Source organism: Festucalex cinctus, chromosome 4 (genome assembly GCF_051991245.1).
Source record: "Festucalex cinctus isolate MCC-2025b chromosome 4, RoL_Fcin_1.0, whole genome shotgun sequence".
Lineage (NCBI taxonomy): Eukaryota > Metazoa > Chordata > Actinopteri > Syngnathiformes > Syngnathidae > Festucalex > Festucalex cinctus.
The window spans coordinates 11175500-11201491 of record NC_135414.1 but is presented as its reverse complement, the minus strand read 5'-3'; the positions used below and the strand labels follow the sequence as shown (position 1 = coordinate 11201491).

The 25992-nt window shown below is 41.5% G+C and overlaps 1 protein-coding gene across 1 annotated transcript in view; it reads right to left on the bottom strand.

Annotated features, from left to right (window-relative positions):
* The window catches only part of luzp2 (leucine zipper protein 2), a 166765-nt gene that overhangs the window by 13358 nt on the left and 127415 nt on the right, over positions 1 to 25992 (bottom strand). Inside the window, exons 7-9 of the mRNA XM_077518207.1 lie at positions 21051 to 21113; positions 4220 to 4294; positions 3819 to 3986 (exon numbers count right to left, since the gene is read on the bottom strand). Of these exons, the coding sequence (XP_077374333.1) occupies positions 3819 to 3986; positions 4220 to 4294; positions 21051 to 21113 (306 nt within the window). The remainder of the gene's footprint in view (positions 1 to 3818; positions 3987 to 4219; positions 4295 to 21050; positions 21114 to 25992) is intronic.

The window sequence follows — 25992 nt, the reverse complement described above, 5'->3', positions numbered from 1 at the left end:
AGTGTTGACAGTAGGTTAAGCAGAAGAGGAAACATCCAATGATATTAAACCATCAAAATAGTTCAGTCACCAAGTAGCAATATAATTTGTTTTTGGAAAGTAGAAATACTCTCATTTTAACTGGCTCACCCTGCCAGTTTCCCATAATATGGTGTATGCTGATGTTGTTGTTTTTTTTTAAATGGAGTTCATAGAGATAAGATCTGTTTATTTTTTTTCCAGCCCACAAGCATTGAAATCAAAAAATAAATAAATAATAGAAAGCTACTGTATAGAAAATTGAAATCACAACTGTAACGCTAAACCTAACCAGATTAACTATATAATTATCATTTTTAATCCAAATGTTAGGAAAAGTGTGTCTAGAAAGGAAATCAATGTTGACATGTATTTTTTGAAGAGACTGCATGTCCGAAGCAAAGGCAAGAGAAGCATCCACAGCTATTAAGAAACACTGATCCAAATGTAACTGCATGTTGATGCCAACTGCTCAAGGCTGTTATATTGTAGTTTCCTTCACTGGACCAAAATGTCTCTTGAGAGTATAAATCAAAACATTTTTAAGATGAATACAAGCGATTTTAACGTCACTGTCAATTTTTTTCTTCTTCTACTTTATTTTTACTTTTTTTTTTATACAGCTCAGTCAAGAAGACTTTTGGAAGAGAGGAAGTTTTGGGGGAGGGCATTTCATGAATTATTTCTCACCTCTTGACAGCAACCATCACAATCACTTCGCAGTAGTACAGCAATAGGGGAGGGAATAGATTTAAAATGCTCCTTTTCCTATTATTTATTTATACTATTATTTATTATATATATATATATATATATATATATATATATATATATATATATATATATATATATATATATATATATATATATATATATATATATATATATATATATATATATTGCATGAACTTCCGAAAAAGGAGCAACAAAATGACTTATTTTTTTTTTAAGCACAGTGTTCCAAATCCTACATCATCAAGACATCATTTTCTTCCATTAGGCAGATGAAAATTGCATGCTATTGGACCACGAGCCATGACTCTTTCCCCAAGACTCTTAAATATGAAGCAACTTCCACTGCAATCTTGCTGATCTCTGCATCCTCACACTAATGAATCTTTCAGCAGTGAGTAGAGCTTTGTGAATGTGGGAGAGGCCAAGGCCATGGCACCCCTACTACTACATCCATGAGATCTTAAGCCTCATTATATTAACTCAAACAAGAAACACAGAAAGGTGTCACTGAGCAGTGCACTTGAACAAACTAGCCTGCACTTATCCTCTTTGCATGGCAAATGCGGAATCAAGTGTGCTTATGAAACACAAACATCATCTGGTGGGAAATTGCCATATATATATATATATATATATATATAAATATAAATTTCATTTATTTATTCATTTATTTATTTATTTATTTATTTTTATCAAACAGATGACCAAAAATAGCATACAAAACAGGCTAATTTGCCACAAAGTTTTCCCTCCTTCATGTTCTATTACTTCTTTCGGTCTTCTTGAGATGTCTCCTTCTTCCAAGATAAAATATGTATTATTCTGTACCATAATGAGAAACATATAAAAGATATGTTTTGACCTCTGATGATCATCAGGATCTTCTTCTATAATGCATTTCAAAACAGAGAGAACACATAAGTAGTAGGAAGGCAAGGTGTGATTGGTGTGTCTCCGGCGTGACTCCCACTATGTCAACTAACCCCTCATCAAACGCTGGGGATTTGCTTCCCTAATTGCCGGGAGTGGTTGCACAAGTGGATCTCGTAGTTGCAAGTATATAAGAATCCTGTCTTTTAAACATACAGTATGCTCCTTCAGCTTTGAAATGAATAATTTTAGTTTAGATCTCTATTCTAAATATTTAATTACTTCAGTTATTTTGCTTTTGTAATATTGGTTGATTATTTCATTTTCTGTGCATTATCTCTTAATGAGCACTGCCTTGAGGGAGACTTGGCACTTATGGTGAGGTTCCACCACAAATCTGGGGATGTATAGGAGAATGATTGGACCTGGGGTGAGTGTGTGTGTTTTGTTTTGTTCATATATTTGATCTTGTAAAATTCATTTTAACATCTGCAGTTGTGAAATAATACAATAAAATCAAAATCACAAAAATAATAAAAATCTGCCTTTATTGCCTTGGCTCTTTGTGAGATGAACATTTTTATAATAGTTTTCTTTACAGCTCTGTCTGACTTCTGATTTATCAGTAACAGCTCATCACACTCACCACAAGTGAGGCCTTTGACCATTTTTCTAATATAGAAAACACATACACATTTAAGTTAACATGGGTGCCTCTCACGCTTGATTTAAAAAAAGAACATTTAAAAATATACTGTAAATGCTTCCTTCACTAAAACAACATTGGTAGCACATCGTTTCTGCCAAGTTGGGGGAGTGTGTTCTATTGTTAGCAAACATAGTTGTGGACCATTCTACTCTTGCATGAACAGTGAGTGCAATTATGTGCTGTTCCGAACAAATAATTTTAGAACAATTTGGCAGGGATTTCAATGAGATCTGGCACACCTCCATATAAACAGACAGAGTGGACAGATGGAGCACCCCGGTAATCTTTACAGCGAGGGCTGACTCAGATTTATCAGACAGCCAGTCAAAGTGTACAGCGCTTAAAGGAGATAATGGAGATAATAGTGCTAGAATCTTCCCCTGCGAGTGGAGTGTGGCTATTTTTAATGGAAAGTAAGACGCCAGAATGCACAAACCCAACTTTTGGTTTTGTTATGAGTTTGTTTGTTTGTTTTGCAAATAAGTGGTAAAAACGTTGGCAAGAAAATACACCTTTGTATGGAGCGGTCTGTTTTAAGTGTTTAATTGGGAGCAACAAAGCCTCAGTTGCCTTATTTTGTTTTTCACAATGTCACTGACAGTGGAGGCGATGGTGAAAGTGAGACATGATAAGGGAAAGAAATGGAAAAAACATCTTCGTAGCATGTCAAATCTCCGAGGCGCCCACTGAAGGGACGCAGAGCAAATTGCGACTGCTTTGACGGGAGAAAAGCCTCTTAAAAGACAGAATTGCTCACCAGAATCATGGCAGATAAGGCACAGCAGTGCTGTGGCCGACCAGATGATTTCAAAGTGCCCGCAGTGGCTGCTTTTCAGAAATCAGAACGAACGAAATCTCTGATTGGGCTTGACACGACTGCTTGGTACAGCAAAAATACACATAAAAATTGTGGGGTGATGTATGTGTTGTGGTGCAATGCGGAAGCGCAGTCTCTTTTTATGGAACTAATAGAATGTGACAGTTTGTGTATTATTCTTGATGGTGATGTTGAGACTACACACTGTCTTTAAAAGGCTACTTTAGATTAATTAAACAAGGGTACATTCTGTAAAATTGCTGATAATGAAGGACTCGATATAGCACTCTACAATTGTAGTCGGTGTCCCTGCTCCAAAGATGACAGTGTGTTGGATCTAAATTTAAGCAATAACCCCTTGCGAGTTGCAAATTAGATCGGAAGAGATGTGATCGCTAGACTGAAACTAAAAATGACAAGCTTTTACAGCACTTTGACTTTCTCCCCCCCAAAAAGTAGGACCATCAATTCCCAGGGGCAACAATAAATTTGGGTCTTTGTTACATCTTTGCCCACATTGCCATTCTTCATGACACATTCTGTTAGTTCAAGGACGGCTGGCTCGTCAGTAGATCAGCGGTAAAATATTAGTGGAGAAAATTTGACAACAAAAGTGCTTCTTTTTGATCAGCATTAAATCAGATGGCACTGAGTGAAATACTGCATTACCTTGGCATGGGGCTGTTGAAAGGTGACTCTGGAGCTGTTGATGAGTGATGAGTATCTGTACAAATGGGAGGGGGAGGTGGGGAATCTGTGGCTGCCGCTGGGCTGGTTGTGCAGGACAGCTGAGAAGCAGATGTGAACAGTGTCCTTTAGCGCCTTCAGCTGAGACTCCTGTGCCCAAAAGAGATTACACACAGGACACATTTTCAATTCATATGTTTCTCTTAGCATGCATTCACTTCATCAATTATTGTTACGAGATACCAAGCTTTAAATTGACTTTCAAATGAATGTGCACATAGACATGGTTTTAAGGATCTTCAAAAGTGCTACATGTGAATTTGAGGACACATTTAAGGACTCTTGAAATGAAGAAGCCCTACTAAAGCATGAAAAGTACTTACCCTGTCAAGAGCAGTCTTCTCTAGTTCTTCCTTGGCCATGGTTAACTTGTGTTCCAAATCCATTAGCTGCTGTCCCTAGACAAATACAACTTTTGAATCAAATGAACATTTTGGCATTTTCTCTCTACATTTCCACAGCACTATCACATCCAAGTCAAATTGTGCAGTATTGCTGAAACTCTTTAATTTAGCATTTAATCACGCAATGAACTTATGGCACATGTAGCCAAGGTAATACGAGTAGATATGTTATTGTAATATAACTGATAACTGAATAAGCTTTTTTTCTTTCCTAATTACAACAATATAGTTATGCTGGGGTTACAGCTTATTAAAATAATACAATTAACTGTTTTGTTAAAAAAAAACAAAAAAGAGTTGCCTTGCCCGTTCGAAAAATTAACTGCCCACTTCTGACTTGCAGTATGGGACCTTGCCTTGTGATCAGCTAATTCAGCACAGTACTCTATGGGCAGCCTAACCCAATCAAGACGTTCCACACGTACAACAACACACCACGGTTCACTGCCAAACTCTGCCAACTGTCAGGCTAAAGAGGACACCTATCAGAGTGGAGACAGAACTCTGTACAGGCAAGCCTGAAAACCAACAAAAGAAATTCACATTGCCATGCAGAAAAACATGTTTACTGATAACAACCCTGTGTCAGTGTGGAAAAGTGTACAATCAATCACGAAATACAGGAGACCCCCCTCCCCAGGCTGAGAACAATAAGGGATTGCCTGATGATTTGAATATGTTGTACTGCAATTGGGCACTTTCCCACCCTACACCCGCCCAGCCCCACCACCAATGACTCCCATCACACGCGATTCCCTCTTCAAGTGACGATTTGTGAACAATACGTAGGACACCTTTGCAAGAGACAAAAGACCAAAAAGGCATCAGAACGGGCGGGACCCAGCAGGTGATGCTAGCGGACAACCACAACAACACGCACCACCAAACTCTAGCACTGGGCCCACCCAAGGATACGCCCTCTCCACACAAACGACCGCACATCAGAGCACCCAGCTGTCAAACTCCTGACATTTGCAGATGACACCACAGCCATCGGCTAATCAACAACGGTGATGAATCTGCATATCAAAAGTCAAAAGGAAGTGGAGCGGCCATTGCTCTTGGTGCAGCCAACACAACTTGGAGATAGGCATGCTTAAGACTAGATGATCGTGGATGCCAGGAAACATCCTTCGCCACAGCGGCCCGTCTCGCTGTCCAACTGCCGTATGAACCTTTGACACCTACAAGTTCTTGGATATTACACTTTCTGACAACCTGAAGTGGCAGGCCAACATCAACTCCCTATGGAAAAGGACCAACAAAGGATGTACTTCCTCCTGAGGAAGTACGCAAGAGCTGTTGAGGCAATTCACACATAACAATTTTTCAAATCTTAAAAGATTTTTCATCTTTGTCAGACCCCACACATAAAGATAAAAAAAAATCGGGCATTTAACAGTTTTGGTCGTATTGTAGCTACGTGGGGTGCTTAAATAATCTCATCTCTTCAACCACTGGTCAAGAATCTAGTCCGCCAAGTGAACGCTCTCGTGTGATCACACGTGACTTCACAAACACGGAGACGACCAGGTACTTCCGGATATGCGGCGATGATTGCAATATAAGCAATATAAGCAATATAAGGTGTTAATGTCTGCAAGGAAATAATTGCTTTGGAAAAAAATTCCTGCCGCCTGGGGAACCCACGTTTATACATATATGACATTGGTTAAGACGCTCTTAGAACATATGCTGTTGTCAAGTAATTGCTGTTATATATTAAAAAAACAAAAAAACAAACTGTGACCAGTGACCACTCACTTAACCTCTAGACTATAAAATGGTACTCCTTTTCATGCGCAAAATTATTACTGTAGCTATCACGCAATTCACGGCAAGTTATTAGTCCGTATTCACAAAATGGATGGATGCACTTCACGTAGGATATTAATTTGTTTTATTGACCAGCACTTCCTCAAAACGAACTGCAATGGACAGCTAGAACTGCCCAGAAGATCATCGGATCCCTCCTATCCGCTCTTGACGACTTGCACACTGCATGAACTAAGACAAGGGCAAGTAAAAATGGTCTTGGGCTCACCCCACCCCAGACACCACATTTCCCATCTCTTTCCCTCTAGTAGTTTCTATTGAATAATGCACAGCACACAGGGTTACCAGCAAACAATACCGTCGGAAATTTAAAGTGTTTGAAAACCAAATAGATTGTACAACCTACATAAATAATCATTGTCTGCCGGAGTGTTGCAATATTTAATACTATACTCTATTACAGAGCAGTGTTTCATATTAGGTGTCATACTGCATATATGACACACAAGACCCATAATTACTATCGTTGATCAAGGTTGAGCCCTGAACTGAATAATAAACAGGAGGGACATTTAGTTCACACAAAAAAGACCATCAACAGAGGAACCAAATGAATCTCATTATTAATAGCTTTACCATTACAATGGAACCAATTGTGATAATTTGCATGCATATTGTGTAAAACTAAAACTGACCTTGGTGGTCTACTACTTTCAATGATGATCTTTTATTAAGTTTCTTTTACTGGCCTTTTGAAATGAAGCGTTCCCCATGCTTGTAACAGCCAAGGCTGGCTAAATATGCACATAGTAGCCGCAAGGTATTGGTTTGCATATCCTTTTCAATAGTATTAAAGTGCCCGCATTTGTATTGAGTCCGTGTTGAAACATTGAATATTTGCAAAATTCACTTCATTATTATGCATTTTCATCACTCAGTTACATAATTTTAATGAGGTCAACTGAGTTTACAATTCAATGGGTCAAATAAAAATGTATAAATATATATATATATATATATATATATATATATATATATATATATATATATATACGGACCCGTCGCCATGGGCGGGCCTTGGGGGTCCGTGCCCGCCCTGTCAGTCAGCCGTGCCCGCCCTAGCAAGATGACTCACCAACTATTCGTCCTATCAGTCACGTAAACTTGCGCCTTCTGTTTTAAGTAAAGCATGGCGCGCCAGCCAACCACATACCTCCTTTCAAGTTTGGCTGTGATTGACAACTATGCGAGCCAATGACAATCAGGATCAGGAGGGATGGGGTGGGGTGGGGGGAGACGCGCGCTCTGCAGACGTGCCTTAGCCAAATCTACTTCCGGGTAGATAGTGCGCATTTGCCGGCTGGCGCAGGGACAAAGACTGAGCAGTGAGCACGTCGTGCCGCTTTAATGGAAGCCACCAAATGCCAAACCTCGATCCAGGATGACACAGTTGACATCAATGGGAATCCTGAGTCCACTGGTTACGTTTACAAGTGAGTGTCAAACTTTTCTTTTAATTAGTCAAGCCACACAGCACGGATGAATTGTAGCAATACACAGTATGCAGTTAACAGACCCAAGCAGTCACACATACACAACAACAACTAAGGAGCATAAAATTATTTATCACTAAAGCAGTTGCAGTACAATGTGAGTTGAATTCTCTTTTTTATTGCCAAGTTTGTTCATGTTGATGACTGTCTCTAAGTTCTAATAAAAAAAAACCCAGCACTTTACACATCCTTTTGGATTGATATTGTCATGGTTCGGTTCTCAGCCCTGTTGTGCTTGTCTCTTTCAGTGCCTGTAACGAGGGGGGCGTTCCCCAGCGCCGCACCTGCAACGCGTTGGTAATCAAGGCTTTAAAAGGACTCCGAACAGCACTGACAGCTGTCGGATTATTATTTGCTCACCATTGTGTCCAAGTGTTCTCCGCGTGTTCCTATTGGTAAAGTTTTTCGAATCTGCCGTCGTCTTCAGTTAAGTTTTATTCACGTGTGTGTTTCCGCGTCGCCTTTGTTTGATATTTCCGTGTTCATTGATCCCGTGTGCATTTCGTGTCGTCCTTGCCGGTCGCAAGTGTTTTGTGTTTTTCTAGTCCTTGCCGTTTGCAAGCGTTTTTGGTTATGTCAGTTCTCCTTGCTGTTGCAAGCGCTTTTTGTTACATTCGCGTTCCTTGCCTTTTGCAAGTGTTTTGTGTTTTCCAATTCGTCCTTGCCTTTTGCAAGTGTTTTTTGTTACTTCCGTGTCCCTTGCCCGTGTGCAGGGACACCTCTGTAAATTTCATTGTCTTGCCTGCGAGCAAGCTTTGTGCAATCGGTCTATCAAAAAGAATAAATCGAGATTGTTTTCCTCCTCTGAGCCTGCATTTTTGGGATCTGTTTTTCATCGACTCTGCTGAGTCGTCACAGAATAATCCGACCATGGATCCCGCAGACTCAGAGAAGGTGAGAAGGGCGTTGGCCAGCCAGGGGCAACGGGTTGGGCAAACCGAAACTGTATTAGCCGGTCTACAAGAGGTCGTGGACAGGCTAGCTCACCGGTGTGAGGAAATGTTTGCTAGGCTCGTGCAGCTCGGTTCTCGCGAAGTGCCAAACCCGGAACTGTCGCGTTCAGACACTGCCACGTCGGCGCTCCCGGAACCCGTTTTGCCCCACCCGTCACGCTACGAAGGACAGCCCGGAGGTTGCGGTCAGTTTTTGCACCAGTGTTCTCTCATTTTCGACCAGCAACCATTTACATACGCTCGTGATCAGTCCAAAGTGGCGTTCATTATGAGCCTCCTGTCTGGTCAAGCCGCTACGTGGGCGATGGTGGTGAGCAACGCAAGACCAGACCTTCGGTCTTCTTTCCCCAATTTTGTTGTTGAGTTTCAACGCGTGTTTGATCATCCAGTCAAGGGGAAAGAGGCCGGAGGTCGGTTGTTAGATTTAGTACAGGGAGAAAGATCGGTCGCGGATTACTCCATCGAATTTCGTATTTTGGCCGCCGAGAGCGGTTTTGATGACTGTGCGTTGCGTAGTATCTTCCGTCGGGGACTGAACACTGGACTTAAGGATGAACTGGCAGTCCGCGACAACACGAGGTCTCTTGAGGGACTTATTGAACTTACCATACGTTTGGATAACCGGTTACGAGAACGGTGCCGGGAGCGTGCTGTTGAGCGACAGGGAGCGGCAGTCAACAACATGTCCGGACTCACTCTCGTCGACGTCGCGGAAACGCATACCCTTCCGGGACCTCCAGCCAATGGAGGGGAGCCCATGCAAATTGGAGGTGGACGCCTGCACCCCGAGGAGCGTCGTCGCCGGTGGCTCGCCGGAGCCTGTCTCTACTGCGGTCAACCTGGGCATCGGGTTGCTTCGTGTCCAGCAAGACCTCCACGCCTGACTCGACTGGGAGGCCGAGCCAACGAGACCCAGGGGTCTGGAATGGACGCACATCAGGGTAAGCACGAACCGGGGGGAACCGAACCAAGCCCATCGTCGAGGTCGATTCTTAGCAATAAACGGCTAGAATTGTCGGGAGAGCTGTCAGGGTACGGGGTGAGTCTTAAGATAATCGCGTTTATTGATTCGGGTGCAGATGATTGTTTCGTAGACCCGTGTGTCGTGGAAGCGTTAGGAAGCCCGGTGGAAACGTTAGAGGAGGTCAAGGAGGTTTTCGACCTCAACGGACGTCTGCTGGCGGAGGTTCGACAGTCCACCGGTCCCCTGATCTTGAGACTTTCGGGAAATCACGTGGAGAGACGGAGGTTTTTTGTTATGCCGTCCCGTTCTGCCCCCCTAGTGTTGGGGTTGCCGTGGCTTAAGACGCATAATCCCGATATTGACTGGGAGAAGCCGGCCTTAGAGAACTGGAGTCCCCTCTGCCATGCCCATTGTCTGAAGTCGGCAGGAGGGGCTACCACTGTACCGGTTAGCGTAGCTCCAGAACCCGTTTGTCTTGATCATGTCCCCGAGGAATACCATGACCTAAGTAAGGTTTTTAGCAAAGATTGCGCGCAGGCATTGCCGCCCCATAGGCCTTATGATTGTGCGATTGAGTTGATCCCAAATGCACCGTTCCCGGGTTCACGCCTTTATTAGGTGTCCCAGCCAGAACAGGACGCTTTACGGGAGTATATTACGACTTCGCTCGCGACTGGACAGATACGCCCGTCAAAATCTCCCGTAGGGGCCGGGTTTTTCTTCATCGAGAAGAAGGATAAAACTCTCCGTCCATGTGTCGACTATCGCGGCTTGAATGATATTACCGTGAAAAATAAATATCCGCTCCCCCTGTTAGACTCAGCATTCGCCCCGTTACAGTCCGCAAGAATTTTTACTAAGTTAGACCTACGAAGCGCCTATCATCTGGTGAGGATACGGGAAGGGGACGAGTGGAAGACTGCCTTTAAGACACCACTCGGACATTTTGAGTACTGTGTAATGCCTTTTGGTCTGACTAACGCCCCTGCAGTGTTTCAATGTCTGATTAATGATGTACTCAGGGATATGCTGAATATCTTTTGTTTTGTTTATTTAGACGACATCCTAATCTTCTCACGCGATGAGCACGAGCACAGGCAACATGTCCGCCTGGTTCTCCAGCGTCTCTTAGAGAACCGACTCTATGTTAAGGCGGAGAAGTGCGAATTCCACGCTAAGTCGGTGCAATTCCTTGGTTTTATTATTGAGGGAGGGCAATTACGAGCAGATCCGGTAAAGACTCAGGCCGTGGTTGAGTGGCCGAGTCCCAAAAGTCGTAAACAGCTACAACGATTTTTGGGATTCGCCAATTTCTATCGTCGCTTTATTAAGGATTATAGTTCACGGGCAGCCCCCCTTACGAAACTGACGTCGAGCAAGGTTCCTTTTAAGTGGTCACCTGGTGCCGAAAATGCATTTTTGAAACTAAAACAGCAGTTTGTAAACCCACCAGTACTCATCCACTCTAATACGGATTTGCCTTTTGTGGTCGAGGTTGACGCGTCGGATTCAGGAGTGGGGGCGGTCCTGTCCCAGCGGTCGCCAGAAGACGGGAAGCTCCATCCCTGCGCCTTCTTCTCCCGGCGACTGAGCCCCGCAGAGGCCAACTACGACGTCGGGAATCGGGAACTGCTGGCGATTGTCTTGGCGCTGCAAGAATGGCGACACTGGCTGGAGGGCGCCAAGGAGCCGTTCAAGGTTTTGACGGACCACAAGAACCTGGCGTACCTTCGGTCCGCCAAAAGACTCAACTCTCGACAAGCGCGATGGGCATTGCTGTTCACCAGGTTCAACTTTGTCGTGGACTACCGCCAGGGATCCCGGAACCAGAAACCAGATGCCTTGTCCCGGATGCACGATGCTGCCACTCCTGAGACCGGGACGGAACCGGTCTTACCTGAACGTTGTTTCTTGGGTGCGGTACGTTGGGAGGTCGAGAAGAGGGTCATGGACGCGCTGGAAGGAATTGCCATTCCTCCGGAATGCCCGACCGAGAGACTCTTTGTTCCCAATCAATTGCGTGCCGAGGTCCTACGGTGGGGGCATACCTCTCGAGTTGCCTGTCATCCAGGGATTAACAGGACCCTAGCCCTAATCGGCCAGCGATTCTGGTGGCCAGACATGAAAAAAGACACTACTGAATTCATCAAGGCATGTACAGCTTGTGCGTGTGGGAAAGCCTCCCACCAGCCGCCGATGGGCTTATTAAGGCCGCTACCCATTCGTCTCCCTGGACTTCATCACCGGCCTTCCTAAGTCAAGAGGAAACACGGTTATCATGACCGTGGTCGACCAGTTCTCCAAGCTGTCTCACTTTGTTGCCCTCTCCAAACTGCCGTCATCCTGGGAGACTGCACAACTCCTCGTCCGTCATGTATTCAGGCTCCACGGCATCCCGGTGGACTTGGTGTCCGACCGTGGACCACAATTCATCTCCCAGGTCTGGAAGAAGTTCTGCAAGCTGTTGGGCGCCACAGCCAGTTTGTCGTCTGGGTATCATCCCCAGACCAACGGCCAGACAGAGAGGGCCAACAAGGACCTCGAGGCTGCCCTCCGATGTGTTTGCCTACACAACCCTGAATCCTGGTCTTCGCACCTCTCCTGGATTGAGTACGCCACGAACACTCTGCCATCATCGGCGACGGGACACTCACCCTTTAGGGCGGCATACGGCTATCAGCCACCCCTGTTCCCGTCTCAGGAGAGTTCCATCGAACTACCCACCGTTCAGCACCACCTACGGCGGGCCCACAAGGTATGGCGGGAGACCCGAGCGGCGCTATCCCGCTCAGCAGCCCGTAACAAAGAGATTGCGGATCGGCGGCGGCGTCCGGAACCCTCTTACCGGCCCGGGGACAAGGTCTGGCTCTCGTCCCGGGACATGCGCCTGGCGGGGTGCTCCAAGAAATTGGGTCCCGCTACATCGGTCCCTTCGAGATTCTTACCGTCATCAATCCAGTGACTGTAAAGCTCCGTCTTCCACCCTCACTCAAGGTGCATCCAGTGTTCCACGTTTCCCTCCTCAAGCCAGAGACTCCTAGTCCGTTGAATCCACCTGCACCAGCTCCGCCTCCTCCCCGATTGGTCGACGGGGACCCTGTCTACACTGTGAAAGAAATATTGGACTCAAGGTGCAGGGGCCGGGGCTTCCAGTACCTGGTCGACTGGGAGGGCTACGGACCTGAAGAGCGGCAGTGGGTCCCCCGCTCCTGGATCCTGGACCCGTCATTACTGACCACCTTTCATACAGCATACCCAGAGAAACCAGGTGGTCCGCCAAGGGGCGTCCGTTAAGGGGGGGGTACTGTCATGGTTCGGTTCTCAGCCCTGTTGTGCTTGTCTCTTTCAGTGCCTGTGACGAGGGGGGCGTTCCCCAGCGCCGCACCTGCAACGCGTTGGTAATCAAGGCTTTAAAAGGACTCCGAACAGCACTGACAGCTGTCGGATTATTATTTGCTCACCATTGTGTCCAAGTGTTCTCCGCGTGTTCCTATTGGTAAAGTTTTTCGAATCTGCCGTCGTCTTCAGTTAAGTTTTATTCACGTGTGTGTTTCCGCGTCGCCTTTGTTTGATATTTCCGTGTTCATTGATCCCGTGTGCATTTCGTGTCGTCCTTGCCGGTCGCAAGTGTTTTGTGTTTTTCTAGTCCTTGCCGTTTGCAAGCGTTTTTGGTTATGTCAGTTCTCCTTGCTGTTGCAAGCGCTTTTTGTTACATTCGCGTTCCTTGCCTTTTGCAAGTGTTTTGTGTTTTCCAATTCGTCCTTGCCTTTTGCAAGTGTTTTTTGTTACTTCCGTGTCCCTTGCCCGTGTGCAGGGACACCTCTGTAAATTTCGTTGTCTTGCCTGCGAGCAAGCTTTGTGCAATCGGTCTATCAAAAAGAATAAATCGAGATTGTTTTCCTCCTCTGAGCCTGCATTTTTGGGATCTGTTTTTCATCGACTCTGCTGAGTCGTCACAGATATTCTGCTTAGTTTTTCACTTAACCCATATTTTGTTTCTGTATATCATCGACATAACTCAACCTTATTTCTAAAATCACTTTAAAACATCCATTGTCCCATACAAAGTGCTGTGCATGGAATAGAAATTAATCTTTTAGTAGACACAAGTGAAATAAAATAACACAAAATAAAATTAATTAGAGTAAATATAAGTAGATAGGTATACACGCAAATAAAGTTAATACTAAAAAAAAAATTCTGTATAAGTATAGAAATAAAAGAACACAAAATACAGAAGGCACCATAAAAAAAGTAAAATGATGTCAAGTCTCATGCTGAGTCAAAGACCAAAGAATAGAGATGTCTGGCAAAAATGATAAGAAATTTTGTCCATATCGTACAGCCCTAATCCAACGCAAATGAAGGCAACTGCTAGCCAATTCCAGATAGAAGGGGCTGGGTCACAGAGTCATTCATTCGGACATAGTTGTTTACAGAAGTGAAGAGTGGATTTGTTTCAAATGAACTTTTGAGTTGAATAAATGCAAAATGAACTACACATTTTTTTTCAGTTTGTCTTTTAGATTTCAGATTTCCGCTTTTAAGTGACAGAAAATATTTCTGAGCACTTTTGGAGTTGTCACAATGCTGCTGTTCAACCTGATGAACATTAGATTTAGGTTGATGAAGTGTGCCTCCCCCAAAAAAGGTAATGCCCCCCCTACAATTTCTTTCTGGTGACGGGTCTGTATATATATATATATATATATATATATATATATATATATATATATATATATATATATATATATATATATATATTATATGTCAGATTCACATATGTGGACTATTTTATAAAATATTGCTAGTTTTCTACAAAAAGGTAGCCATATTCACTGGTAATAATGTTATTTGAACAAAACAGATGGCAACGAGGAAAAACAAGCAAACATTCAATCGGTAAATTTCAAAGAAGCATATGACATGTTACATTTTTGCTGTCTGAATACTAGCAGAGGACATTTTAATATGATTCTACAGAAGGGAAAACACACAGAATGTATCTTATCACAGCAGATAATACAGACACAAAATGTTGCTCAGTATGTCAGATGAAACAGTGCAAATACAAGGCGCTAAATAACGAGTCCAGGTTGGATTGACTAACAAGCAGAGAATTTTGCCGCCTGCTCTCAGTCTCCTTCTAAAGGCTAACAAAAGAATGTGTGCACACACGCACGCATGTGACTGTGTTGCATTACAGAGAGCCATTCGAGCCATTGCTTCGTGCATCATCAGCAGATAGTCCTCTGAGGAATGCGGGCACATGGTGACTGACCCAGAAATGCTGACTTTCAGGGTTACTGACTCAAAGCTCCATATTTATGTGTCAGTCCATTATGGAGGTGTGGGGTCAGCGGAGTACAAGCCATTTCGCCAGATGAAGCATGCGACTACATCAAGCCACCATACTTCTTTTGCTTTTGAAAGCCAGTGGAGAAACAGCCCGAGGTAAAGTTGAATGGGGACTTGCAGAGTGGAGGCTCTTCTGACATGCAACACAGGGAAGGGCAGTTCCTCTTAGGGCCTTTATATAATAACAGACAACAAGTGAGGAGTGGGTTTTGTGTTTACAGTTTAGCACTGACTGTGGTGACTGTTTTGAATAGATCGTGCCTCTTTCATCTGATCACAATATCACGTTTGAACGAGTGATGGGCACGACACTTCTTTTAAGTGTCATTTAATCAGTTCATTTAAAAGACTCAAAATATTTATTCATTGAATCGTTCATTTCCCATTCACAGGAGCATTAAACAAAATAATTAAAAAAAGCTTCTCATCGAGACGTCTCCATTCTTCTCTTTGCTCACCCTCCTCTTATGGTTATTGTCATTTAATTAGTCGGATTGATTCGTTATTATTAACAAAAAAAAATGTAGCTGTAATTCAGCATGTTGGAGATATGCATGTCTGCATCTATACGTTGATTATTAATTTAAATTTAATACAAATTTGTGTGCTTCCTTTCATGTGGTTTGCATTTACCATCAGTTTGGCTAAACAGATGCCAATGAAAGCGCATCCCCGTGAAGACGAAATCATCGTGACTCACTCATATTCCGTATGTTCACTTGCTCAACTGGTAATATGTCATTATGGCTGTACATTCACTGACTTGTTCGCAAATGACAATAGCAGTGCATTCACTCACTGACTCGTTCACGAATGGCAACAGCATGGCAATACGTTCAGTCAAGTCCGTCCCCTGACTGACGCTGGCTTCTGATTGGTTGTTCGTGAAGATTCACAAGTGAATGACAGGCTGCAATTCTGTTTATACTCGCAGCTGAGCTAGCTGAGCTCAAATGAACCGGGAAAATAATGCGTTGAGTCACGTTCACTAAAATGATTCGTTCGTTTGTATAAAGTGTTGTGACAAGCAAATGACACGACACTATGTTGTAGCTTGCTGGATGTAAATTCACGCATCTCAACTCAAGTTGATCTTCAAGTAATTGTGCTCACAGAAAGTGTTCAACAGATGTCCTCATAATTATATTGTATTTGAAAAACAAAAAACATTTTGCCCTTGTGGTTTCACAACTTTATTTTGTTGTACCCACCATACAGTTATGTGCCTTTATAAAATTCATCATAGAGTTCCCATTTTGGTTACTGTTGGAGGTATCTGTATTTTTTGCCAATGTTGTGTGACGCCGGAGGGTTATAATTTGTGTGTACTGTCGCCACATAAAATGCATTATGCTACGGTACAACAGCTGTTATAACCAATTCAATTTCCTCGCGGGCTAGGTGCCTTGACTGACATCCCCTATGTGAGGCTGATGACATTTCCGATCTTGAGTGACTCTTCCCTGCATTCTCGTCTCATCTGCTCCGTTGTCCCCTGCTGGGCTTTCAATCATTGCATACAGGGAATACAGATAAGATTTAAAAGAAAGCTGGCTAAAAAAAAAAAAAAAACACTGGCTTTGTCCTCTCATACAAAAAAACAACACACTACCCATTGCTGTTTTTATGCATCAAAGTTAGTCATATTTCTAAAAACTAGTCTGCTTATGGTTCCTTGAACATACTTGTATGGTTGTATGGGTGACATTGCTTTGGCTAATGTGACAATGTGAAGCAATGTTGAATCAACAACATACAAAGGGTCACTTGACTCAACAAGGCTAAAAGTAAAAGAAGGGACAGACCAGTCACAAAATGTGGAAACCCTCAGTGTATATATATTAAGGGTGCCAAATTATCACATTTCTTACAATCAATTAATTAAGGCCATATTAAAGTCTTGTGCTTTTAATCGTGTTAATCGGACGTTTACGGTTTATGTATGCTGATTCGATCAATTTTTATGCATTGGGCTTCTTGCGTGTTTGTTGTTGGGGTGGATAACAATGGTCAATCAAATGCTGAAGTGGATACTGATTGGCTTTCATGTTTGGTCTAACCTGATAGGCTCTTAATGCAGTTGGGAGGGCAAGTTGAGACACGAGCAGTGAGGAGCACAGGGATATAAAAATGAGTAGCATGTGAGAGTTGCCATTCTGATGAGTGATAAATTTTAATTAAAAAAAAAAAAAACAACGCCCCAATGCCACCTTTGATAAAGGTAGAGTGATATATCGTCTTTGTAGGGAGTTTGCTTCCCATAGTTGCAGCTCACTTTTAGCCTACCACATAAATGAAAAGCACCCAGTCACGACTGCAGCCACAGCTTTAAAAAAAAAAAAAAAAAAGCAGCGAAAATGCTAATGTAGCGAGCCATAGCAGAGTTCTTCACCATAGAACACCCCGCGTAAGAGCAAGTCTGCGACCGACAGGTTGACAAATGTTCTTGCCAAGTGGATAGCGATGAACTGCAAGCTGATAAACATAGCTGAAGACAAGGGATTAATTGAGGTATTACAAACAGCGTCCTATGACCCCATCACACAAACCACCTTGCAAGACTCCAGTGACGACTAAAATCAGCAATATCATCTATGACGGTGAAAAGAAAAAACAACTTATTATTCGTATGGACGATTCGTCCAACTGTGTAGCTATAATCGAAGATAACTCGAGGGTGGGGGTGGGGGTTTACCGGTCGCTTTATTGATTTTTTATTGAACCTCAACTCATTTTGCAGTGACCGGTGTGAAAAAAAAAACATAAACCAGGGACTCTGCTGATAAATGCGCCCAACATTTCCTCAAGGTGGCAAATGACTACGGAATTGAAAACAACCACACATCAACAAATACATACAGTGCAGCTAGTGTACAAGCCAAGCACCACAAGATTATAAGCTATTTCAAACAAAGCCCTTCGAGCACCACAGAATTTAAACAGCATCAAACAGAAATATGAAAAAAAAGAGCAAAAAATTTACAATATATTTAGATAAAAATACCTCTGGTTTGAGGGCTTTTCTCAGCAATTTTTAGGGGAGATCAAAGACTAATTACCGTATTTTCCGCACTATAAGGCGCACCTAAGAGCCTTCAATTTTTTCAAAAGCTGACCATGCACCTTATAATCCAGTGCGCCTTATATATGGATCAATATTGAGCTGCAACAGGTCTCGCTGTCAAGACGCTATCGATGACCCTGCACGATCGGTGACGCACATGTGCAGAAGATCCCGCCATCTTGGATCGCTAGCTAATACTAATACTTTACCTCAGAGAAAATAATAAAACAGCTGTTTATTCATTTTGGGAGTGAATGGAGTTGTCAGAAAGCTGGTTTGTAATTTATTAATAAAGTTTGACTGACCTATCTGACTGTTTTGTTGACATTCCCTTTAGCGCAGCACCATCTAATGGATGCATAACGTAACCGCAGCCTCTACTGTAGCGCCTTATATATGGAAAAAGGTTTTAAAATATGTCATTCATTGAAGGTGCGGCTTATAATGTGGTGCGCCTTATAGTGCGGAAAAAACGGTAGATAAATTACATAGAGTAATAAAACACTACATTACAACTGTACATTACCGTCTTATAATATTTGAGCAATTTTGTCACAGACGCATTATGACATTCGGTAATATTTACTTCCTACCAAATGCTTACAATAATTCATGATCCTTGCTATCCCTTAAAGTCCCTGTAAAGTGAAAATGGAAATGTCATAAAAATTGACACACCAAAGAGAACAGTGGTGTGAGCTAGCATGCCAAAATTTGAATGAATGAATGAATGGGGGGGGAATAAATCAAGTATATGAAACCAGGCTATCTCAGGCTCTTTCAGGTGCTCCTGCCTATTAAATGCTATGAGTGTATCCACTGAATGCGCTGAAAAAACACACCCTGCTGATCTATCATTTGTCACTCAAATAGGTTCAGATGTCGACAATATGCATTGCTTATATACATATTCCTATATAGTATGTTTGAGCCATGAAAATATATCCCACTGGGTCTTCACATCCCATGATGAGAGGCGCTAGCCACCAGCTCACTTCCAGACACCGTGGGCTGCTGTTGGGCTTGTGTGACACATCACCAGCTCGTGTTTGTAAATGGTAATTGGTTCTTCATTTATATAGCACTTTTCCACCTTACAAGGCCCTCAAAGTGCTACAATTTGACAACTCATTCACCTACTCATAACGCAGGATCAGGAACAAACTGGGGGTTCAGTATCTTGCTCAAGGATACTTCGACATGGTCACAGTAGGCTGGGATCAAACCCACAACCTATGGATTGTGAGACAACCACTCTATCACTGAACCACGGCGCCCCAATTGTGTCATGTTGTGGGCCACATAACAGACACTTCAAATAAAGTTAGCTAAGCACTGGCTCATAATTCAGCCTGTGGCTAATTTCAGCACGTTTCCTGCTGGTAAAATAAAAAATAAATAAATAAATAAATAAATAAAAATAAAAATTAAAAAAAGTCCCACAGTTCAGTAGCCGGAATAACATGCAAATAATGCAAATAACGATGCCAAGCTATTTTGTAAATTGTGGCATCAGCGAAAGGTACATTTTTCTGGTTGCCGGCATGTCAAGCTAACTGCATGCTGGAGTGGTAAAAATTATAACTAAATAACTCGCAATTGTGACAGATACAAAGGCAATCAGTTGTTTTTATAGTGGGGACAAGAGTGAATTTTGCTTGATTTTGTGTCACCGATTTAGGCACACCCAAAAATTCCAGAAAACTTACATGGTGAAAAAAATTTCCACAATTGAGTATTACACATTTCTGAGTCTTTGCATATGTTTTCAGTAATTATTTTAAACTTGTAAAATATATTTCTGCATTCACATTACAGGAGCATCTCATAAGAACTTATCAACACAATCACAATCTGTGACTGAGAAAGATGTTATGGATTTTGCAAACAATCGACAAAGAAGACAGACAGCATTCCGGCCAGTTGACAAAATTATTATACTGTAGTTAATAAAAACAAGAATAAATAAATAAATAAATAAATAAATAAATAAATAAATAAATAAATAAATAAATGAAAACTAAATGAAACAAAATTTCAAGTTTATAAAACTAACTAAAAGTAACTATAAAACTTCATTTTTGTCAATAAATATCATACATGAGCATTCAGGGTTTATTTTACATGTGTTTATGTTGGTATGACTGTCAGACCACACAATTATTACACAATTACACAATACTTAAAGACCTTTTATTTTTTATCTAGAACTCGCAAATATTCTTTGGAAACCGAGTCACGATCACATCATTTTCAGCTGATCGGTATCGGGAGAAAATAATCGGGGTTTTCATTTTTGTCAATTTTGGTTTTATTGTTATCATTATTTTTAGGGGCTATTATTTTGTGCACTTCTGATGGAACCCCCAAAATTACAGGATGGTTTTGTTCACAGGTTAATTGTGTGCTCCAAATTGTCCCTAGGTGTGCTTGTGAGTGTGGATGGTTGTTTGTCTCTGTGTGCCCTGCGATTGGCTGGCAACCAGTCCAGGGTGTACCCCGCCTACTGCCCAAAGCCAACTGAGATAGGCTCCAGCACCCCCCGCCACCCTTGTGAGGAATAAGTGGTCAAGAAAATGGATGGATGGATGGATGCTTTTATTCAAAATTAAAAATTTTTATTTGGAAGCACTTCCCCCCCCAACTCCCGAATATGAATCGGATCGGGACTCGGTATCGACAGATCGTCAAAATCAGGTGACTCGGACTCAGGTGCAAAAAAAAATGTGATCGGGATATATGTATGTATGTATGTATGTATAAAGCTAATACGAACACTAATAAAAACTAAAGGGAAGCAAAAAAAAAAAAGAAGAAAAAACTTGCTCTAAAAAGTAACTAACTGAATTGAAAAACTAATCAAAAAGTCGAAATAGTCAAAATAAAAACTAATTACAATGATAAATCCCATATTTATTTTGACCCTCCCAGTTGACTGTGCAATTAACTGCCTTGCCTGAAGGAATTTTGTAATTGCAGTCAAATTAATTAGCATATCGCCTGCGATGGAACCATCTCAAGTACTTCCTCAGCTGTGGTGTGGACCTTCTTTAAAGCTAACCAACCTTCAGTGTGCGCTTACCTTAAAAATTAAATCCTTTTTCCCATACCGCAGTTCTTTCAGTTGAGCCTGGATTTTTTTGGACTGCAAGAGAAAGATAAGAAAATAAGTGTTAGCTTATTCAAATTGTGAAATTGGTTTTAGATCATGTAGCAGGATTCTGGCGGCTGCAGCAGAAGACTCCTTTGTGAGTGTTCCCAGGGCAAAAGCTCCAGCTAAAAGAACAGCGTTTCTGTGGGGTGGGAAGGAAAATATCAAATCTCCCCTTCACTGAACTGCAAAGGCAAACCAAATAGTGATGCAGCCATGTGTTGGCTTTATGTCCACTGCCAAATTATCACACGCCACACATAGTGACGCCACCACCTCAGGTATGAAGGTTCCTTGGTGACAGCCAGCTGTTGCTATAATCAGTACGCAATTCACTCAAACACGGACCCATTCTTTGCTCTGACACCTTGCGGAATTTTTTTGGTTGAATGAAACCAAAAACCGAAACACCAAAATAAACTGTAATGCCACTAAATAATAATAATAATAATAATAATAATAATAATAATAATAATAATAATAATAATAAAATCCTGGAGAATTTTCTCCAATCATGCCACGGAAACAGTACAACAAAATTCCGCTTTTTTTTTTTTTTTAAATCCAACCCAGGCCTCTTTTGTCTGATCAAATTTGTATCAGATGCATTCGCAGTCTGGACGCTGAAGTCACGCTCATCGGACCTGTCCATCATCAAAAGGAGCCAAAGTCAAGCGATGGTGGAGCAGAAAACAGTTACCGGTACTCAAATACAACTCCTCAAAAGCCGGGCCAATTTTAAATCAGCAAAAAGAATAAAAATTGACTTTCAAACTCACAACAATTAATTTGTTGTGCTGTGGCTCGGGTCAAGGAAAGAAGTTAATTAATAGCAAATTGATTCTATCTGAAGCTTTTATGAGACGTTACAAGAATAAATTACCAAAAGAAGCTGCACAGCTCCATTGGAAAGTGAACTTGACAAAGAAATGCAAATATTTGTATCTTTTAATATGCTGCGCTCTCAGCATTGCCAAAGCAAACTTATTATTTACTCACTAAATCATCTCCTCTACCCAAGAGAATTACAGCGTCATGTCAGTCTTGATGTCTGATGGAAGCATTGTATGAGAGTACAATGCACTCAGGAAGTATTCGGAATTCGGATGCCCTACATTTTTCATATGTGATCAAATATCCATATCCCAAATCTTACATTCTATATTACAGTATATCTTAATAATAAAGCTAAACTTGAGTATGATTTTGTGCAGTTCTTCATTTTTATGTAGGCGCAATGGGCTCTTTGCACAGCTCGACTACTTCCTGAACTGAATACCCCGTTTTTGTTTCCTGTCTTTCATGAGTGGACAAACTGATTAATCCAGGTGTGTCTCACCAATGTCGTCCTGATTACTTAGGTCCAGCACACCTGTATTAATCAGCTTGTCCACTCATGAAAGACAGGAAATGAAGGAGTGGTATTGAGTTCAGGAAGTGCTGGATTTGTGCAAATAGCCCATATTTATTCTAAAATTCAGTTTGTCATTGTTATTATTGTAATAAGGCTTGAGCAAACAAATAACATTACTGATACTATAAATATGTAATATAATATGCTTTTAATCTCCGAGCCCCCTCCTTTCGAGTGATATATATGCTAATTATTTCATTAATTAATTTTCAATTTTTAGACATTATTGTGTGAGGCCGTGTATAATATTTATTTTCTCTCTAGATGCTCATTAATTTGCTGTTCACAGTTGGCTACTCTCCACTGTAACGAATGTGGTTCCAACTAGACTGCAGTGAAAATTGTACGGTAACTAACATCAATCGTTGATTCCGGTGCATCGTGGCTACAACAGCTTCGAGCCGGTTAAGCATGGGTTTGCCATAGCAAGCCTTCTCCTGTCTACTCATCTTTACTTTACATTGTGTTAATGAAACTTGTCAGAAGTGTTGCTTATTCCCCACCATGAAGGAGATGATTAGAGACTTTGAGATAAGCAGCTGCTGTTTAGTAGAATCCAGCCAGCCACATTTGAGGATTCATGAAGCTGGCTAGTTTTGTACACGGTGAAGATGTGAGGACATCAACAAACGTTATCATGATTGGCTGGTAGAAGCGACTTAGCCTCATCATCTTCAGAACATTTTCAACCTCTGCGGAACAGCGGAAGAGATGAGAACTGCCGTAACCAACTGGAACACTTGGCAATTCTTTATGTGCCCTGTAATTGGCTGGTGACCTGTCCAGGTCAAAGCTATAGAAAACAAACTCTTTGAAACCACATTAGCATTCACTCCCAGCCATTTTCACTGAAGCAACTCCCTTCGCTCTCGGATGTTTTACTGAATTTTGACTGATTTTGCCATACCCGCAGAATATTGTATTGTATTGTAATATTCTATTGCTATAAAAACATGGAACCAACCAAAGGAAAGATTAGAGTCTCTTCTTTCATCAGGAAAAAAAAAGGACATTTCTATCTGTTTCCGTTTTGCAGCAATTAGCATTAGCAATTATAGCTAAGTTTCATCATTATTCACGAATTTGCTTAGAATTGTGGGAAACAGCTTGTTTTCAACATGGCCCTGGTTGATCTATTATACTCTACTGCCACCTGCTGCCCGTTTTTGTAATTACTACCATTTTTTCACCCCTTCTCTGCAGTTGAGAGGCTGCATCAAAACCTTCAGTATGCTCTAGCATAAAAAAAGCAAACAAACAAGCAAACAAACAAACAAACAAACAAACAACAAACATAAATACGTCTTTGGGACACTTAATACATTTAAAATACAACATATTCATATTCATTTTTGGGAGCAAACGAGTTAACTGGTTTATGAACGCCATGTATTTTCTATTTACCAGCATTGCCTTGCATTAGACTCAGACAATCTTTTGCCGCCTAAGCGGATTTTTGGCAATTTTTTTATTTTTTTTTTGTATTTCCCGAAAAAAGAAAAAAAAGAGTGGAAGGTAAACTCTATATTAATAAAATATTATGTATAACTATATATAATATATAATAATTACTTTATGGACCAATTCAGGGTGTACCTCGCCTCCTGCCCATTGACAGCTAGGATAGGCTACTGCATGCCCATGTCATTATTAGTGCACTTGTTGACAATTTAGTCAACACATGAGCCTGTTAGGCTGGCTGTGTACTTGATAGAAGAGAAAAGACTGAGTCATCTCACACACTTGTGTACGTGTGATTAAAATGAGCATCCATTGTCAAAACACTTGCAGCTTAGAAAAAATTGTTTAATCGGTTTTTGCAAATGTGGTAAAACAAAAGAGGTCCTCGGGTATAAGAGTAAAAATTCATACACGAGCTTGCCATCTTGATGGAGGTCTTGAAAAATTCAGAGCGAGCACTTCAAATGCTGCTAAAATCCTTCAGGTGTTCCCAGAGGAAGAGACAAATGAAAGGATCAACTGCCGCTGTGGACATCTGTGCAACGCCGCCAAAGATGGTGAAAAATGTGGCCTCTCTGGGTGAGTACTGAAATTCTGTTCAGGTTTCCGTATATTCCTTGAAACCTGTAGCAACTGCTGATATCCAACATGTCAAGCGTCACTGAGTTTTCATGCTAGTAGTGGAACATAAATGAGTGATCTCGTGAACAGACGCGACTCGCCACACACCCTCGTACACCTGCACGCTCAATTGCTACGTCCTTGCGGCGAGTTAAATAAAACATTACATGCGGGTTCCCATCAGTTATCGGAGTGATTGATTTACTTTCTGTACCTCAGTAATAATTGATTGTCTCTTCCTCTAATGTGACAAAAGACTAGCTTTGTGGAGGTGTTAATTTTAACGTGCAACACTATGACGCAAGTTCATTTTCACAAGTTATGTCCTATTTCTTCTAATATTCAATAACATGCATCCAACTCACAAGAGCACAAAAGTATCCCAAAACTCCACTACCTTCAAACAGGTTGCTCTTTTCAAAGTAGTCTATGCGCCCGACTTTCTAGAATATGTCCGATGAGGCAGACTGGTCATAATCCACAGAGGAGAGGTAAATTTTATTTTAATCATTCCAGTCATTTCAGGTGTCTGAATTATTCAATACAGATAGTGAATGAGGGAGAACACGGGAAATTGTTTTATTTGACAGATATGCTCCTGGCTCATCACTAATTGTATTGCAGGGTGCATTAGTGAAAGCGGGTGCTGCACACATCTCTCATAACAATGAATTATCAATGCAGCAAAACATCCAGTTTTTGTTTGTTGAACCTTAGCGCTACTTTTGGATTTTTTGACACAACATTCTCATTTTGCATCTAGCTCATTCACTGCCAGCCATTTCAGAAAATTTCAAAATTTTTAATACCAATGTGATATTACGTTCAATAATTATATATAAACCGAATGTACCAAATAACAGAATAGACTGCCTACATTTTGTCCCGTCCTGTTCTTTTATAATTGACAGTAGAAAAATGTAGGTTTGCCAAAATACAGCCATTTCTCCCATGGACTCTGAAACTGTGTTTATTTGGTATAAAATGGTGCAATGATGTCATCAACCGGTGGTTGGGCATCAGTAAAGTTGTTTCCAAGTTTGATATTTACTGTGGAGCAAAGTCAGATTAGCCCCCATTTATCTCCGCTGTAAAAAATACAACTGACAAGTATACTTGTCAAAGGCAGTGAATGAGCTAGATGGATATGCATTGGTCTTTTTTTTTTTTTTTGCGTTCTCTTCTTGCCTTACTAAAACCACTTTTCAAATACTCTAATGTTCTTTGACCAATACATTCTTCATTGGATAACTCTGCATGATTGTACTTGGCTTTTCAAGTTAGTGCAAGCTGTGTAACCTGCAGTAGGACAGTGTTGAAGGGTCAAACTAGCTTTACACAAGAAAAAGGTGTTTGATGGAATTACACATTTTTTCG